Source organism: Apodemus sylvaticus, chromosome 5, assembly GCF_947179515.1.
Source record: "Apodemus sylvaticus chromosome 5, mApoSyl1.1, whole genome shotgun sequence".
Lineage (NCBI taxonomy): Eukaryota > Metazoa > Chordata > Mammalia > Rodentia > Muridae > Apodemus > Apodemus sylvaticus.
The window spans coordinates 139,350,260-139,369,054 of record NC_067476.1 but is presented as its reverse complement, the minus strand read 5'-3'; the positions used below and the strand labels follow the sequence as shown (position 1 = coordinate 139,369,054).

The 18,795-nt window shown below is 53.6% G+C and overlaps 1 protein-coding gene across 1 annotated transcript; it reads right to left on the bottom strand.

Moving 5' to 3' along the window:
* Positions 1 to 4,714: 4,714 nt before the first annotated feature.
* On the bottom strand, positions 4,715 to 18,163 carry Bpifb3 (BPI fold containing family B member 3). The gene is made up of 15 exons (XM_052181538.1): positions 18,052 to 18,163; positions 17,109 to 17,265; positions 15,426 to 15,530; positions 14,985 to 15,125; positions 13,828 to 13,891; positions 12,785 to 12,845; positions 11,991 to 12,082; positions 11,687 to 11,866; positions 10,212 to 10,265; positions 8,737 to 8,907; positions 8,190 to 8,257; positions 7,024 to 7,066; positions 5,958 to 6,021; positions 5,463 to 5,539; positions 4,715 to 4,744 (listed from the first exon to the last, which is right to left on the bottom strand). The coding sequence occupies exons 1-15, from the start codon at positions 18,161 to 18,163 to the stop codon at positions 4,715 to 4,717; spliced, it is 1,419 nt and encodes a 472-aa protein (XP_052037498.1).
* Between the last annotated feature and the right edge of the window lie 632 nt (positions 18,164 to 18,795).

The window sequence follows — 18,795 nt, the reverse complement described above, 5'->3', positions numbered from 1 at the left end:
ATTTTGTGTATTCATGTAGCCTGCATCTTACCACACTATAGTTCTATATTCCCTCACTCAAAGCCCCCTCCTTCCTTCCCCCATCACTCCCTATTCTCCTAGAGGTATCAGTTGCCCAGTCTTCTGCCAGGCTTCCCTTGACAACCAAGACTCCACATACCACCCCCCCCCCCGTCTTCTCCTTGTGCTCTGCCCTGTTCCTTGTTAACCTCACTCTCTCTGCCTCTGGGCCTTTGCACATGCCAGTCCTGCTATTTACCATGCCTTTTATTCCCCCTCTGGACCACTCAGCAATCCCTGGACCCCATCTGAGATGTGAATTCCCAGGGAAAGCCAGGAAGGTGGCCAGCTCACAGCCCAGCAAAAGCGCAGTTGCCAATGTAACCACAAGCGGTGACTGAGTCCCCACTGGCCTGGGTGCTCACTGATGCCTTCTGCTCTCCACACCCAGCCCCAGACCAGGTCCCGTTTTCACATCTATTTGTTGCTGTCTCCTCCTGGCCCCAGCCTTCCCACTCACTCCTGAGAGAAGGCAGGATGTTCTCTGTTCTCCCTGGCAAGCCTCGGTCCTTCATTGCCGCCGCCCCACCACCACCACCAACAGATGCTTGATGCTTTCTGCCCTTCCCTAGCAGCCAAGGGGCTTTGAACACAGGTGACACATATTCAAATCCCGACAAGCCTGGCTCGTGTCAGCACTGCATCCTCTGTTTTCCTGGTCGGGCTCTTCTATGGGACTCAGTTCCCCATCTCCAGCAGGTACATTAATGGAGTAATTAAAGGCCCCATGTGGGCTGAGTCCTGCTGCCAGCTTTCTGCCTGCTTAAAATGAACTGGTGATCAAATCCATCCTGGTCCACAACACCCTTCTAGGGCAGGGCTTTCTCAGCATCAACACCATCTAGGGTCCTTGTGGGCTCCACAAAGCCACCCGAGGGATGAGGAAGAAATCTTTTTTCTTTTTCTTTTCTTTTCTTTTTTTTTTTCTAGACAGGGTTTCTCTGTATATCCCTGGCTGTCCTGGAACTCACTCTGAAGACCAGGCTGGCCTCGAACTCAGAAATCCGCCTGCCTCTGCCTCCCAAGTACTGGGATTAATCTAAGATGAGCTGTCTAAATCCCACGAGGGCCAGAAGGGCTTTGGAGTTTACCCTTGAGACCAGGTGTCTTCCTCGTCCCTGGCCTCAGTCTGGCTCACCACACTGAGGAATGTAAAGGGTTAGGTAGGAAATGTCTGGATCATGCCTGAAGCCCCAGAAGGCCACAGTCCCTCGTGACTCCCCCAGTGAGAGCAACATCCCTGTGTACAGTGGTTTCTACCCAGCTTGTTCTGAGCACCACGTGGAGCCACACCTGCCCTTCCCTGTGTTTCTATCTGCACCTGTGTCATGGAGAGATTAGGAGTGACATTTGCAGATGGTGACCCCATCTGTGTCCATGGGCCTCCATTCTACAAAATCTGACTTTCTACTCCCTGGCAACCGTGAGTTATGACCCAGATTCTGCTAAGCAAACATGATTATTACCATTTAATCTGAGGTAAAAATCCAAGAGTCCAAATATGCTTTTCCCCACCTCAGGAAGCAGGAGCCCATGCTACCTGCAGAGGCCCAAGCATGGTGGCTGCCTGGGAGTGGCTGTTGTCCATCCTCCAGATTCTCTTACTGCCTCAATTTTGAGGCCAGCCCGGCCCGGCCCCAGTGGCTCTGAGGCTGGCCTGCCTCCTGGGGCCACCTTGGAAGGATTAGTACAGAGGCGCCAGGGAGATCACCTGGGCTTAGTGTCCAAAAGGCTCTTTGTCTAGAGCCATGCTGTAAGGAAAGCATGGCGGAAGGACATCCAGATCTCCCAGGAGGTGACTCACCCTGAAGGTGACCCAGCCATCCAGGGAACCAAGTGTGTGCCTGCGTACAGGGTTACACCGTTGAGACAGAAAACAGCCCCAGCTCCACGATGAACTTTCCTTCAGAACTGCCCTCCCCCCCCCCCCCATATGAATGGTCAGTTCACCGGGAGCGCCAATAGGGGGCACTCTTCACACCGTATGCTATCTCCTATCCTAAAAATGGAAGTTCAGAAGCTGGGCATTATATCTGGAGGAGAGATACACTGAGCTCAAATCCCGACCTGTTGTAGTCTTGGCTTGTTCCCTGTGCCTCAGTTTCCTGTACAATTACTAGAAAGTAGGGCTAATTCAGGAAATTAATACTGTAAGAATGCAAAACTATATGAGTCTGAGACTAGCCCTTAGTGAGGGTGTGACAACATCATCACGGTGACACATGACACAGTGACACAGTGAACAGCCCTGCTTTGGGATTAGGGACAGGAGGATCTTGTTTGAGTCACAAACTGCCTGCTTCTGCCACTTAGGGGCTGTCTGACCCTTCTTGGAGCCTCCATTTCCCAGTTGTCACAACAGGATATGTAGCACCAGTTTTCCCATTACTCTGACAAAACACCTGATGAAAATCATTTAAAAGAAGAAGCAGTTCTTTTAGCTCAGAGGTTTCAATGTCAACTGGCTCCTTCGCTTTTAGGCCTGTGGAACGGTAGAATATCACAGCGGAAGGACATGGGGAAGGACCCCATGGAGGCTAGAAGGCAGAGAGGGCAGTGGAAGAGGCCAGGGATAAGATAGACTCTTCAGAATATGGCTTCCAACTAGGCCCAGTTGCTAAGTCCTATTAAGCTCTGAGCTCATCTATGGACCAAGCCGCTGAAGACAATGTCTTCATCACCCAATCACCTCCCATATGTGCTGCAGCAGTGGATCAACCTTCAACATCTGAGTCCTGTGGGGACTTTTCACACTTAAGCCATAGCAGCATGGAAACCCCCAGCCAGTCTGGGCACTGTGCCTGATAGGGTGGTAAGCGGACTCTGACCCTGATTTTGGGAAACTTTCACTCAAGTATGAGAATTAGACCAGGTGTCTTGATGGGGACTCTTGGAACCCCAAGGGTGGGAGCAGGGGTTCCAGCCTAATTCTGGAAGACGTTCCAGGAAGAGGCGGCCATGTGAAGGCCTGGCCAGGCTGCTACTCACTTGCACGTGACTGGCCCTCTTCCCAGCACCTGACAAGGGCTGGATGACCTGGGTGAGAACCCTGACCTCCCTGTGCCACAGACAGGCAACTGCTGTGGTCTAAGTGTGTTCCCCGGGTAACGGGGCCAGCAGATGGGCCCAGTGAGGGGTGTTAGGCTTTGGGAGGCTCCAGCTTTGTGGATGGATGAATTCCACTTCAGTGGGCAAGAACTGGATTCCACAGTGTGGGAATGTCTCCTAAAGAAAGGATTCTCTCTCTCTCTCTCTCTCTCTCTCTCTCTCTCTCTCTCTCTCTCTCTCTCTGTGTGTGTGTGTGTGTCTGTGTGTCTGTGTCTGTCTGTGTGTCTGTCTGTCTGTCTGTCTCTGTCTTTCTCTCTGTCTCTCTCTCACACACACTTACTCTCACTTTCTCTATCTCTACCTCTTCATCTCTTTACTGTCTTTGACCTTTTGCCTGGCATTATGGGATGGCACAGCAAGACAACCCCAGCATACACCAGCCCCTCCATCTTGGATGCCCTATTCTCCAGAAGGGTGAGCCAGTAAATTCCTGTTCGCTGTAAACCAGCCAATCTCAGATGCCCTGTTACGGTCCATCAGCACACATGGGACTGAGTCAGAACCCAAGGCCAGGCGTCTGAGCCCCCTTTAGCTGCAGTAGGAGGCTGCCTGGACCACTGGGTAGGAGCCTGGATGGCGCCCGGCCATGTACATTGGGTGATGCCGGAAAGAACAGTAAAGCCTGCTGTGGATTTGTTTGAGCTAGAGGGGAGACCTGCCAGTGTAAGCAGGGCCATCCTGTAAGCCGGAAGCCCAGGAAACAAACAGGGCAGGAAGGAAGAGAAAAGAATTCTCCTGCTGCCTCCCAACAGTGGGTGAGCATCTCCTCCGACACATTCCCAGCACCTCGATGTCTGCCTCAGCTGCAGTCCATAGCAAATATGTCTCCTGGGGAGTCGTCACACTGGTGAGTAAAACTGACCACCATGTGTGTCAGGAGGATTTGGTAGTGCTCTCTTGTTCTAGGAACATCTCTGTGTTCTCCTCAGTCTACAGGGCAGGGCGAGCCTCACTCAGCCTTGCTTCATAAAGTTCCAACTCCTTTTCTCCCTGCAGAACTCCTATTCAACCCTCAAAAATGCAGCTCAAATGCCCTTCTGAGAGGTTTCCAAACCTCAGAAGCAGTGGTTCTGACAGAGGGTGGGGAATGAATGAAAGAGAGAGTCAGAGGCCGGACAAGGACCAGAGGCTGCCCAGGCCAGCCAGGTGGGACTGGGACTCGGCACTCCATTAACTAGGCTCCTTTTCCCCTCCTTACCCCTTAAGAGCTCCCGTTTAGAATGAAGGAGATCATTGGAGGCCCCGGCCAACAGCGCTCCTGTATGGTCAGGGAACAAACCAGCCAGCAGGCACAAGACCAAGGATCAGTTTATTGAATCTGGGACTGAAGCAAGGTGCTGTGTGCTTTCTGAAGCAGATCTGTGGCTGTCCACCCATCCCTACCCCCCAAACAGGCATAATCACAGGAACAGAGGGCAAGCTGGGCCGGTGAGCAAGGGGCACTTATACTGTCACCAATGCAGGCTGGAGACTGGGAGGGAAACTGAGGCAGAGTGGGCAGACAGATAGGACTGTAGTGAACAGGGAGAGCAGCAGCCACACTGCCTCATGGAGCCACTGTGAGCACAATCGCATTCTGCAGGAACAGGAATTCTCAGTTAGGTCTCTAAGCCCAAGCCCAAGACCCTCGTGGCTGCCTCACCTGCCTTGTGCCTGGTCTCCTGCTCTGCCTGAGACCCAGCATTAGATAAGGGATGAGAAGGTGAATATGTCTGGTAGGGTCAGGTTACTGACTCAGACTTAAGTTCAAAGGTCATTTTTACCAAAAACATACTGAATAACCTTGACACCCCCTGATCTTCATCCTCAAAAATTAATACAGAAACCTGCATTGTGCTCACTTCTAGGAGCTATACCAAGACTCAAACGCGTGCTGATTTGAAAAGGGTTGTGGCATAATAATAATAATAATAATATATGGAGAGGGGGTGGTGTCATGGTCTATTAGTCATGCCTTCCATAAACACAAAATGAGGAAAGGACAGCACAAGTATTTGCTGTCTGTGAACCAATCACTGCTATGATTCTGTTCCTTCTTCAGGTCAGACATGTCTTAATTCAGCAGAATTCTGTGATTGATTGACAATGTCTGCTGGAGGCGAGGAAGGAAAGGATAGAAATACATGTGCCATATATTTGCTATTTCTGAGGCTCATGATTCTCTGAGCTTTGTAGAGATGAGACAGAGGCAGGTCAGAGGGTGAGGCATGGCATACTCCTCAGAGGGGTCAAACAGGTCTCTCCAGGCCTCAGCTAAACTGCCATCCGGGGACACACCCACAAGGGAAGCTCACCTCGATGATATCTACTACTGAATTGGCAAAGTTGACGTTGAGAATCTTTGGCAGGGGTATTCCAACCTCCAGGTGTTCTGTGAAGAAAACAATGGTTAAAAACAAAGATGGAGGTGTCTCGGACCCTTCGGATGGACAAACATTTCTCCCTGTGGGAACTCGACTTCTTGTTAGCAAATTCCGACTTAGCCCATCATACCCCCCAAAAGACAAAACCCCTGTTTTCTATGTCATGTCTGTGGCTCCCCTTTTGCTACATCTCCTAGAGGCATCAATCGCTGCATCCCGGGCCGTCTCTGTCCTAGCCCTTGCTTGGTATAGCTGTTTCCCACTTGACTGTGAACACATAAGCAGGGTCCAGGGAGGTTAACTCCTGAGGAGAGCACAATGGCACTGGTTATGCTGCAGGAATGGAAACCCCGGCACCTCTCTGGCCTCAGTATTCTCATCAGAGTAAGGGAGCGAGGAGCAAATCGGTCTCCAGTTCAGCCGTACCATTGAGCCTCTGCACGTAGGCAGCCCTGACCACATCACTGAGCCATTCTTCTAGACGGGATGCCTGCAACAGAGAATGGAATAGGAGGGCTTCATGGGAAACCAGAGCCCAGAAGCTGCCTGCAAGCCTGAGTGAACTGTTCCTGCTAGGTAATGGGTCCCTCAGATTGGGCTGTGTAAGGGCTTCACCCTTAGTCTGGGATCTTGCAAGACATTCTCTTCTAGAAGATTCTGTGGGCTAGGGCAATTGTGCCTGAGAGAGAGAAGGGAATGTGCCCAGCTCCAGTAGAACTCTGTGAAGGCTGACCTTAGGATCTAAACAGTTTGGGAGCCCTCAGAATGTTCTAGAATCTGAAGCTGTCCTGAGATTCCAGAACCTAAGAAGTCTGTGAGAAGCATGAACCTCAGGGCTCTGTGGGGCTCTGAAATGCTAGAACTTTCAGGGCTCAGAATTTTGTGTGAATTTCCAGATCCTTGCAAGCCTTTGGATGTTTTACAATTGTGAGGATCCAAGACCTTGTAAAAACATGGGTTTGGCTTTCCTAAGATGTGGAGTGTCTCACACACATACACACACACACACACACACACACACACATGCACGCACACACGCGCACACACACACGCACATACACACATGCACACACACAGGTTCACAGGTGCACACACATGAACACACACACACATGCACATACATACACACACAGGAGAACACACATAGGTTCACAGGTACGCGGGCGCGTGTGTGTGTGTGCACACACACACACACACGCATGCACGCACACACACACACACGCGCATACACACAGGTTCACAGGTGCACACACATGAACACGCACACACATGCACATACATACACACACAGGAGAACACACATAGGTTCACAGGTGCGCGCGTGCGCGCACACACACACACACACACACACACACACGCATGCACACTGGCACATTTCCTCATTTTTCTGCTCTGCTGAGGCTGGGCCCACACAGAGGCAGCCTTGACTCAGTCCCCACTCCCCACCCAAATGCTCCACCCTTGGCCAAGCTCCTTCTTCCCAGGAACTTACATCGAAAGGTTGGGAGAAGGAGGAGGCCAGCTGGACACTCAGCCTGGCAGAGAGAAGAGAAATGTTAAGAGGTCCTGACCGCTCCTCCATGCTGAGAGCTGTCTGGCCCAGCTTACCCGAGCCCACCCCAGGCATGGCTTTCCAGGAACAGGAAAGAGGACTCAGGCCTAGCTCATCTCTCTCCAGCCTTCGCCCAGGCTCTCTGTTTCCCTCCCTGTGAAACAGACTGAGAGGGCTTCGCTTCCCTTGTGAGAGCCTTCCTAGGGGTCTCCCAGCTGTCAGTGTGTTTGAGTGGCCTTTCTCTAGCCTAACTCGGCACGTGGGCCAGTGTGCATCCAGCAGGTGCTCGCTGACAGCAGTGTACACCAGATGGCCCCAATGCAGTCGGTGGCAAGCCTAGACCTTTATCTTCACTGTTGGAGTGCTGTGTCATGAACTGCCACCAGGAGGCAGAGGTGAGCAGGCAGCAGTCCTGGTTGAAGAAGGCAAGAAATGGAACCACAGGGAAGTTCCAAAGCAGGGAGATGCATACTGGGTGCTGTGGCTCAGGACCCAAAGTCAAGTCTCAAAGACATCAGAGAAATTCTCTACAACTGGGATGGAGCAGACAGACCTCAACATAGCCAGAGGGAGCACCAGCTGGAGAAGGCGGCCCGGATCACAGGCCCATTGCCTGAGCCTGAGCTACAGGGAACTTTACAAATGAAGTGGCGTGTTGGGAAGCATGCAGAAGTATGGGGCGAATGATCTTCCGCCTTCATCTTGGCTGTTTGGAATCTCTTGATACTCAGTTAACAAGGGACAGAGGTGAGGGATCTACGGAAATGTGTATGAGGCAGAAACATCTGCCAGCACTCTGGGACACAAGTCCTTGTGGTCAGCCTCAGGCTATGACACAGTCTCCATGTCCTGGGGCAGGCTCACTGCCAGAGGCAGTGTCTGAGCAGAGGGAGCAGCGGAGGCTCTAGTCAGGGCCACCTACTCTGAGCCCTGCTACTTGATCTGCAGTGACCACCATGTCCCCTCCCTGCAGGCCCTAGGGTGAGACAAATCTGCTAAGCACCCAGCTCAGTGGTGCTTACCAAGACCAAGTGGCCCCTATTTTAGCCAGCCCCTGATTCTTGCATCTAAAGGGAGGGGCAGACCATCCTAGGACCCCACATTACCGTTCCAGGGACAGGGATATATGCAATTTGGTGGTGGATGGAGCCAGGTGGGCATTTAGAGTCATAACCTGAAAAGAATAAGCAAATATTTTCCCTGACTCTGCAAGGCATAGAGACAGTCACCCAGAGGCGCCTCTAGCCATTCCTCCCACGGCAGCTCTGGTCCTACTGTGTGGCAGAGTTAGTGGGTGTTTGGGGCTGCAGACCAGAACCTTCTGTTTAACCCAAGAGGGGGCTAAAGTCTCCCCAGGGGCACTTGAGCTAGCCTAGGAAGAGAGCAGAAGAGACAGCCAGGGCAGGCAGAACGCAAGGAATGCTGGGACCAGCATACTGAGGCACGAAGCAGATTCCCCCAGGAGACAGCTGAACAAGGCAGGTCAGTGGGGAGCAACTCCCAGGACGTGAGGAAACAGAGTGGGCCCACTGGACCGAAGAAGAGCTAGGGGCTGGAGAGAAGCTGGGTAAACAATGGACTTAGTTCATTGATGATGCGAGGAGGGTCTTGCTGTGCAACGTGGGGCTCCCCGCCCACCCCTCACCCACTCACCCCATCCATCTGGAAAAGGGCTACAGGAGTTCCTTGAGGGACAGAAGACTGCACGTGGATGATGACTGGGATGGAGACTGTGGCCTTCTTGTTCTGCAGCAGGACCATGGGTGACTTTGTTACCCGCAGCGAGAGCAGGAGGTGCTGACCAGGGGGCAGTTTCCCCAGGGCCTGGAAAGAACATGGGGTGAAGACAGCTTAGATGCCCAGGCTCAGAATCAGTCAGTCCGGAGACACATTACCCATCTACTAGAGGGTACCGTACTAGAGGGTGGCAGCAAGGTTATAGCCTAGGATAGCAGGCACTCTGCCCCATCAAAGTGGTAAGACTCCAACCCTTGGGGCCACCAACTCAGGCTCTGTCTCATACACAGGCAAAATCTTCCCCGCGCAAGCTGAGCCTGGTGGCACACATCTAAAATCCCAGCGCTTGGGAACTAGAAACAGAAAGACCAGGAGTTAAGGCTATCCTTGACTAAACAACAAGTTCAAGAACAATCTGGGCTGCATGCAGCTCTGTATCAAAATAAAACAACAAACATCTGCAGATGTGTCCTGAGGGATCTCTCGCTCGTCTCTGCCACCCAACCGATCTTGTACTTTCCTCCTGCCTTCAAAAGGCTCTCCTGAGTGTCCACCGCCAGCCCTCCTCTCCTGAGATCCCTCTGCCCTCCAGTCCAGAGACTATGAGAGATGCAAGTCCCACCTTGCTCCCTGAGGCTACCTGAAACTATCCCTTCATGGGTGCACAGACCTTGTCCTACATAGCCAACTCTGTTTCTCTGCCCAACCCCTCTCAGACGCTTCTGCTACTCTACCATCCCTAATGTAGTAGTAGTCATTTCAACTTCAAATCATTTCTAATTCTCCCAGCTGCAGAGTGGTGGGTCCAGAATCATCTGAATGACTGGGAAGCTGAGCCCTCGGATCATGTCCACTGTCCCCACCTCCATGACCCCTGACCCCTCTCCTTTGTCTCTCTCCAGGACAGAGAAGACCAAGAGCTGGGGACATCTTCTAGTCTGAGGAACCCTTGAGGATGGATCTTATGATTCTCTGTGTTGATCATTCAGTAACTTCGGAATCCAGGTGTGGGACAACACTGGTCCCCAAACGCTAGCATGCCTCTGTCTTCTAAGTGACTGTGCTATCCTGATTTCTACCACTTCTCAAAGAGTAGATGTTACTAGGAGACTCAGAATGGTCACATTGTGAATCAGTAGCCTGGGGAAACTCTCCTGTCCTCTGCCTGCTAGAGTTGCTGTGACCACAGCACCCAGGTGGCTTCTGGAACACTCTGCTTCTTTCCTTGATAAGTCAGTTGTGCTATCAGAAAAGGATATGGTGTTAGTGTTTCACACTTTATTATAAATTTGGGGTTGATCATGGGTATGTGGAGAGATGCCCTGGGAAAGTTTCTGGAGTCAATTCAGGAAAGAGCTACGCTGACGGGGCCACTAAGAGGACCCACTCACCTCAGGGGCCAAAGCTGCTAGGTCAGTAGTCGTCAGTGGGATATTCCTGGGAACCTGGATTTGAGAGCAAACAAGAGGTTAGTGAAGAAGGAAGCCAGGTTCAAAGCAGGCGAGTGTGTCCCTCCCACCTCTGTTCCTACAGACACTCCTGGAGTCTGACCCTGCACCAGGTGCTCTTCCCAGCTTCCCAAGCACAACCCACACAGCAGCTCAGCGGCTGGACTGATTGCCCTCACTTTACACAAGTGATGGTAAGACTTGCCCAAGGTCCATCCTTGGCTAATGGTGGCCCAGGATGAGCAGGGTATGCAGCTGAGCTGCCTAGGACTCTAATGAGTGCTGTCCTTGCTGCCAGACCACGTGAGAAAGGCAGCCAGGTGCTCTTATGTGTCACCTCAGTCGTCACTTACAAATATGACCACTTCCAGGCTTTATAAATCGTAGGTTCATGTAAGTCTACCAGCTCTGGGTAACTTAGGAAACGTCGGCTCTCTGGGCCCATGCCCCTTCTCCCTTGGAAGCTAAGCAGAGGACACCAAGGTCCTGCCAGGTTGCTAAGCAACGGTGGCCCCATATGAACCACTTGTCAGAACACATCTGTCCACACTCTGTCCCCAGAGCTCCAGGAGCACTCTTGGGCTCAATTAACACACCGTGATGGGGACAGTGTTAGATGTGTCCTGGGAGGACCAGTCATCACAATGCTCACAGCCCCGTCCACGGCCCATTCAATGGCACGTTCCTTTCTTCCGATTCTGCCTTCTCCCCAGATAAAGACCCCTGCTTCCAACTTGGGGCCCCATTCAGGTCTCAGAAGCTACCTCTGTCCCCTAGGGACCCCTCCCCATCCTGTACAAGGAGAGAGGTCAACTCTCTTGCCTTGGGCCTAAGCTGTGTGTGAGGCATCCAAATAGCTCAGAGCTCCAGGTAGGGATGAGAAAAAAAAAAAAGGCCTCTGGTGGGGCTTCTAGAGGTCGGGCCTTCTGAGCCATTGGGGAAACGAGGGGCCACCAGAGAAGCAAGGAGATCCCAGAAACTCCAGTATGAAAGTGCAAGTGACCTTCAGCAAAGTCTAAGCCTGGCTTTCTTTTCTCCAACTCAAATCTACTCTTGAAAAAGTAGACAGGATGTTCGCCATTCCCACTTTAGTATAAAATAGCTTAAACTCAAGAAAGATTCTTCTGGTGCAAGGATGGAGGGGCACCCGACTCTGTCAGTTCTGGCTGTTGGGAGTGGCTTTCTGGAAGGTTGAGGTGAGAAGGCTTCAGGGGAGCCATGCAGACGGAGGGTTATTGACACGCTCCTCCAGAACAGGGTGGACGACAGGGTGTATGCTCTAAGTGTGCCCAGCCCCCACTTACAGAGAACAGGCTCAGCAAGGCTGTGAGAGACAACATGGGAAAACAACCGAGAAGAGGCAGCCCTGCCACAGCCGGGAGCAGATGTCCCAACCCTCGTCTCCATAAGCCACTCACCATCTCAGGGGTGATGTCCAGGTCGAGGGCGCCATTGCTTTGCAGGAGCCCAAAAACAGTGCTGAAGAGGTAGAGTGGGACGGTCACTTGGGAGGTGTGGTCCTCTTTGGGGGGCACCTTGACTGGGAGGTGTGGCTTGGGGAAATCAATGACATCGCCAGCTATGCTCTTCACGATGGGCTGCCGGGCAGGAGAAATAGACAGGTGGGTCTGTGACTGCTCGGCCTCCTGGCCTTGTCTGAGATCCCCGTCCACCTCTGTGGCTCCACCATGGACCCTGCTGCCCTGGCCCTGGGACACTCACATTTATATCCAGCTCAATGTACTGGTTGGAGATTAGGGGCAGTGTAGCCAGAGTGAACTCCACAGACCCCAGAGGCCCAAGGGGCACCAGGCCTGCAGGAAAAAAAGCAGTCAAAAAAGACCTCAACCCAGCCCCCACCCCCCAGAACAGCACCACTGGCATTTATTGAGCACCTGTTGTATGCTGACCCTTTACCCAGAATTCATTTGGGTGCTGCTGTCACCCCCATTTCACCCCGCTGATGGAGGGCCACAGTCCAAGGAGCACACAGACTGGGAAGGCCTGTACTACTGTTTTCAGAGCTGCTGTGGCTGACCCATGCCTGTCTGGACTCTTTCGCAGCCTCCCTGATGGAGGGGTGGCCACAGCAGCCAGTGTCTTCTCATACTCCCCAGAGTACAGAGGTCTCCATGAGGCAGAGAAACAGAGTCACTGGGCTGCAAGGCCATGGCTGCCTTGCTAAAGCCCTCTGGGCCTGTGGCTTTCATATCCACAGAGAACATTTAGCTCCTGTTTCAGCCCCAAGTGCTCAGTGAGTGTCTGCAGCAGCCGGCACTGCACGTGGGGATCTCAGATGTAGAAGCTCTGAGCCTTCCCCGCTGGGCTAGCTGGGCTCCTCCCTAAATAGACATCCTCCCTTCCTAGGTCTCCACCCTAGGGGGTCCCCCAGAGGGCTCCCCAAAGTGAAATGGACAGTCTGCGGAAGAAGAGAAACTTCCCCCTCCTCCCTCCATGGCCATCTGCTCAATGGCGAGGGTGAGGGAACACAGAGGACGGGACGGGCCCCAACTTACTCAGTGTAGCCCCCAAGAGCTCATTCACCACGCTCAGCACACTGTCTACCACAGGGCACAGCTGTACGGGAGGAGACAGAGATCACTGGAGAGATGGGGTGCACCGTGCTTGGGGCAGGAGACCACCGCCTCTCTCCAAAATGGCTGTGTGGTGGTGAGCCTCAGAGCAAAGCAAGGCATGAAGGCAGGACAGGAAGACGGACACCCAGGCTCCCATCTCTTGCACGAGCCCCGTTAGAAAGTGCTAAAGGTTGCTGTGAGGGGGAACAGTAGACCTTGCAGGACCACTGGGCCAAGGTGACTGCTGTCCCCTCTATGGTCGCTGGTCCAGCCTGCTACCCAGTGTAGAGGCAGAAGGCTTGTGGTCAGAGGTCCAGCCTGCTACCCAGTGTAGAGGCAGAAGGCTTGTGGTCAGAAGCCCCAGGTACCTCATCTTCTTTGTCATCCAGAAGATCCACACACGCTGGCCCTGCACTCACTCAACCCCCTATGGTGAGTGTAGCCAGCGAGAGCTTTACCCACCCCAGTGGGACTCCAGTCCAGCACTTCAGTCTACAGTTGGGGTCAGAGACTAAGGGCTACCTGCCAAGGTCACGATTGTTGGTAGACACAAAAGACAGAGCTGAGGCAAGGCTGCTGCCCCAAGCCCCAGGATTGCACTGGGAGGAGAACAGATGTGGGCGGCCAGGCAGGAGAACTGCACAGGAGCCACGGCACAGCCCTGACCTCAAAGGGCTCTTCCAATCCCACCCAGAGTGATGGCTAAGAATTCTGACTGAAAGAGCTTCCAGAGCCAGATCCGCCTCACACACACACACACACAGAGAGAGAGAGAGAGAGAGAGAGAGAGAGAGAGAGAGAGAGAGAGAGAGAGAGAGAGAGAGCCTAGGATGGACCTCCTTGAATCTACCTGAGGTGTTTTCTCCCCTCCCGTGGCCACACTGCTTTCTTCAGCCCAGGGCAGGAAACCCACTGCCACCCCACGCAATGCCTTTGGGATGCCAGCTACCTGCCCTCGGCAGCCCGGCGGGGGCCACACTCACCAGTCCAGGCAGCACCTTGCACAGCGTCTGTTCTACGAGCCCAAAGATTGGTGCGGGCAGCAGCCTGGGTGGAGGAGACATGAAGGCAGATGGCAGGGTAGGTGGACCAGGGCTCCGCGTCTCTCCCTTTTGTGAGGTTGGCTGGAGCTTTGGGGACCGGTGTTTAAGCCTTGGCCCCGCCTTACCATGGGACATCCAAGGTTTTACCTTCCTTGTCAAGATAGCCCCACCCTATGTCATGCCACTGCCAGATGAGAGAGGAGCCCACACAGGCCGACCAGGCAGCCTGTGTACAGAACACCCAACAATTGATAGACAGAGTCATTAACGTGTGCAGCAATGCCCGATTTAACTTGGGACTCAATAAACAATGAATGGATGAATGAATGAATGAATGAATGAATGAATAGATGCCCTAAGGATAAGCAATATCTATAGTTTCTCTCAGGCCTGTGTGGAGACCATGTGGGTACAGGGTCACACGCCCACAGAACCGCATCCCAGGACAGCACAGTACCCGGAGCTTACTGCCTTCCAGAGCATCAAGAGACACTAAATTTTAAGGAGTCCAAAGCCCTGACCTGCAATCCCTTTGTCAAAGCCTTTACAAAGGGCCCCTCCCACCTTATTCCTGGAGCTAACACTAAGCCAGCAAAGTGGGGGAGCTGAGGCTTGGCCTGCGATAAAGACAGTGCCAGGGAGGCAGAGGAAGAATGGGCCAGGGGAGGGCAGTGCAGTGGTCAGAGACTAGCTCCCAGGCCTGCCTCATCTGTGTGTGACAGTGTGAGCAGAGCCTTTGCTCTCTGTGGGCTCTGCTTTCTCCCTGGAGTGAGGCTGGACATGAGTATGGGCAGGGCAGTGGGTATCCCACAGGAAGGGTGGGTGTGAAGGCGCTCACAGATACACACAGGAGACACTGAGGTCTCAGCATGGAGAGACATGGTTCTGGAGTCCCACAAGCCAAGGGGTGAGCTGGGGCTCTTACATGCTGAGAGCAGAGATTGTGGGGGACAGAGAGCCCTGAGTGAGCTACAGCTTGGGTCTCAGGCCTGGGGCAAAAGCAGGGTCATGCAGGACGGCATGACACTCTCAGGCAGAGCTGGAGACAGGCACCCCGTGCTGGATGTGTGCGAGCTGGTCCCAAGCCAGAGACTTACCCTGACATCAGACTGATGTGGCCCAGGAGCGTGCTGCAGCGCTTAAGGACAAGGATGGGTGTCCCCCGCGGGCTCATGCCCAGTGCCACTTTCGAAGACACGTTCACCTCGGCAGCCAGCTGCAGGAGGCCCACCAGGGGACTGCGAGACCCCCAAAATGAGCATGGCCTGTCTCCCAGACCTTACCCACCTCACCATACCCAGGCCATGCCCACTCCACCCCTGTGGATGGCAGGGTCCTGGTCCCCAGGCATCTGCACTGCCCCCCTCCCCACGTCAGACAGGGTCTGGGACCTTCTGACGGTCACCAGTGAGGTGGGGTCCTCTAGAGGAAGGTAATAGAACAGGGGCCCAAGAGAAACAAGATGGGAGTACGCTGAGGGGAGTGCGGCAGAGGAAATAAGGGGGCGGGTGTACAGGGGCTCCCAGAAGCAAACTTACCCGGAGCCATGCAGGCTAACCTTGGTGTGCAGGCTCAACTGCACCCCGAACCCTGGCAGCAGCTTGATTGACACTTTGGGCAAAGTTAGTTCCTCTATCTTCAGCCTGGAGAAGGGGTGGAGTGGGCTCACTCCTACATACCCGGGTCCTGGGTAGACCCCAAGAGACAGAGTCCCCCTATGGTTGATGCTTAGCAATGTGGCCCCAGAATCACAGTCAGGGGCCCTACTCTATCTGGCAGCCTCAGCCCTGGTTTGTGTGACCTTGGGTCCCATCTAGAAGACACCCCACAGGGGACTCCTCAGTCAGGCGTCCTTCTAGCTCATTCTTGCTACCCCTATCTGGAGCACCCATTCCTGATTCTATTCAACATCCTCCCCTAATTCGCTGAGTGCTCCTGGCTCTCCTGATTTCAGCCAGACCTCCTCCTCCGTCAGGAAGTCCTCCTTCTTGGCTCCCAGGCTGCGGCTTACAGCCCTGTCTGAGTCTTAGGGCTCTGTCATATCAGGTGTTGGCACATTCTGCAGCTCCCTGAAGGATGGACAATGTGAAGTTCATTCAGCCAAGGAGGTATGAGGAGATGTGCAGTCTAATAATAGTGATAGCATTTATTGAGTGCTCATTGTATACATGATTTTATTTGGTCAAGTGCACACAGATTACTCCTGTCTTGGTGCCCATGGTGTCCAACCAGGATGCTCACATCTGTACTCTGTGGCTGCCTAACTGTGACCCTGGCTGTATCGCATTGCTGCTGTGCCTCAGTGTCCAGATGTGCAAAGCCCAGACGCTGCCGAGATCTACCTGAGGGTGACTCAATGAAGCTGAGCACTGCAAGCTGTCAGCAGCCCCTTTGTAGATGTGGGTGCTGCATGGGGACCTGCCATCTCCTGTCATCACAGCCTATGTTCCTCATCTGACTGACTGACTGTCCTTAGCCCAAAGAGTGTGGTCTGCAGTCATATTCACAAACGTGGTCCCTGCACCACTGAGTGAGCACAGTGGGGGTGAGGGGACTGTCCCTGTGGGGTTTCCATCCCCTGTGGAGAGATCTGACACTTGTCCTATCTAACTTACCAAGGTGCCTAGGACCCCTGCTGGTGACTGTTCTACTAAAAGCATTGAGCCACCTGCTCATTTTTCCATCCTAACACCATCACAAAGCTATTATATGAGGACACTCTGGTGAGTGGCCCAGATGGAAATTCTGCCCCTCCTTGGGTTTATAATCTGCCATGGTGACAAAGAAACACCAGCACCATGTATGTTGTCTCCAGAAAGAGTGTCCCCTAGAGGCCCTGAAGGTGGAGAGGAGCTGAGAAAGGGGCTCATCAGGACAGAGTCTTCTGACCAGACACCCAACAGAGATGAGGAAAGGAGCCAGACAGGCATCTAGGTCACCCCAGAGAAATCAAGCAACCTTCCAGGGTCACCCAGCAGGTAGCTATAGTTGTCTCCAGGACCCCCTCTCCTCCCCTGTGACAGAGGTGTGTGGCTATCCATGCCCTTCCTGGCTCAATCACACACACACACACACACACACACACACACACACACACACACACACCTTCCTGCACCACCCTCACTACCCAGCAGTGATCACATTCCCTTGTCCCCCTTTCCAGCAGCAAGTGGAGACAAGCCCTTCCTCCTGCAGGGACCTTCAGGGCCCTGGGGCCTCACCCAGAGAGTTCCTCCACAAGACTAAAGATGCCACCATAGCTCAACAGGCCACCACCTCCAAGCAGCCCTCCTGCGCCCAGGAGGCCCTGGTTCACTGATGTCACGGTCCCCAGCACGTTTTGCAGAATAGGGCCCCCAACTAGGGAGTTCTGGATGGCTGCAGAGAGGGAGGGAAGGAGGGATAGTCAGCAAACTGCCCTTTCAGTCTGAGGACCAGGGCCGTGGCTCACGCCCTCTCCTTGAGCTTCAGAGTTTTCATTCGGATTGGCACATCACATTCAAGAAGTGGGAACTCCCCCCACTGGCCCCACTCATGGTACCCAAGGAGTGTCTGGAATAAATGGAGACACACCCCTAACAATCCCTTCATCTACAGATAAACAAAAGACCAGGAAAGGGCAGATGCTTGCCCAATGTCCAATCAAATATGCTGTGAAGGCTGAGTTACACTTGGGATCCGGATCCCAAGGCTACCCTCAGCCAAAATAGAGACTGGATGCAGGGGTTTGGTGGTGAGGTCCACAGGTCCAGACCAGGGGTTTGGTGGTGAGGTCTGGCTCTGTGACTGTGGGAAGGGTAGCATGGAGGAGCCCTGCTGTGGGTAGCACTTCACTGTCCTGTAATGATCACGCCAGAAACATGAGGTGGGAATATGACCCACCCAGTCCCTTCTCCACCCGTCCATAGCACCACATGACTACACACAGCCCAATCCTCTGCTCAGAGGGAAGGACATTAGTGACCCCCGGAGGAACTGCTTCCTAGGTGTGTGCTGATGGCCCCTCCAGGATCCCCACAAACCAAACCAGAGTGTGTCCACTGAGTCCTGATAGCCTCCGCTCAAACATCTGTCTCTGTGGCAGGCAGTTGCAGCAGGGTCCCTTCTGGCCTGGCCATGAGCCCCCATGCCCCGTGCCCACATGCTCACACGCCTCCGGCTCACCTTTGCCCAGTTCATCTTTGTCGATCCTAGCAAGTGTGCCCACCGTCTCGAGCAGCCCCAGGCACGGAGTGGCCAGGCCCCAGAACAGAAGCAGGGTATATACACCGCACATCGTCAGCTGCACACCTGGATGGGGGAGCGGGGGAGACGTTATCAGGTCTGCACACCCAGCCTGTCCCCTCCTGCTCTCCATCACTGCTGGTGCTGCTGGGGGTGGGTGCTGTCCTTCCTTCCTGAACAATGGGGGGAGGGGTTGCTCTATGCAGCCAGCACACAAGGGACAGCTTCCAGGGACAGCACACCTTCCAGCGCCTGAATTGAATCAGGTGAAAAGTTGAGGCCCAGAGATTGGAGGAAATTCACCCAGGGCCACAGAGCCAACCACCAACATTCCAGTCTGAATCCGCAGGACTTAAAATTTGTCATATGGCCCTTTGAGCCTGGCAGGGTCGAGGGCAAATGCTTCAGAGGGACGCTCCCCTCAGTGGCTCCCACTACCATAAGTGAGGCCCAAGACTCCTCTCCTCGTTCTCGACAAATTTCTTTGACCACCTGAGTTCTAGATGTACTAAATCCTGCCCCACCCCAGGGCCTTTGCACTTGTTATTTCAGTTACTAGACAGTCTCCTGTGTGTCCCCTCAAGGCTGACCCCTCCTGCTTGCCATCAATCCTACGCCATCAGGTTCACTACCTTCTGAGAGAGTCCTCTCTGTTTGCCTTGTCTGGGGAATCCTGCCAATCAC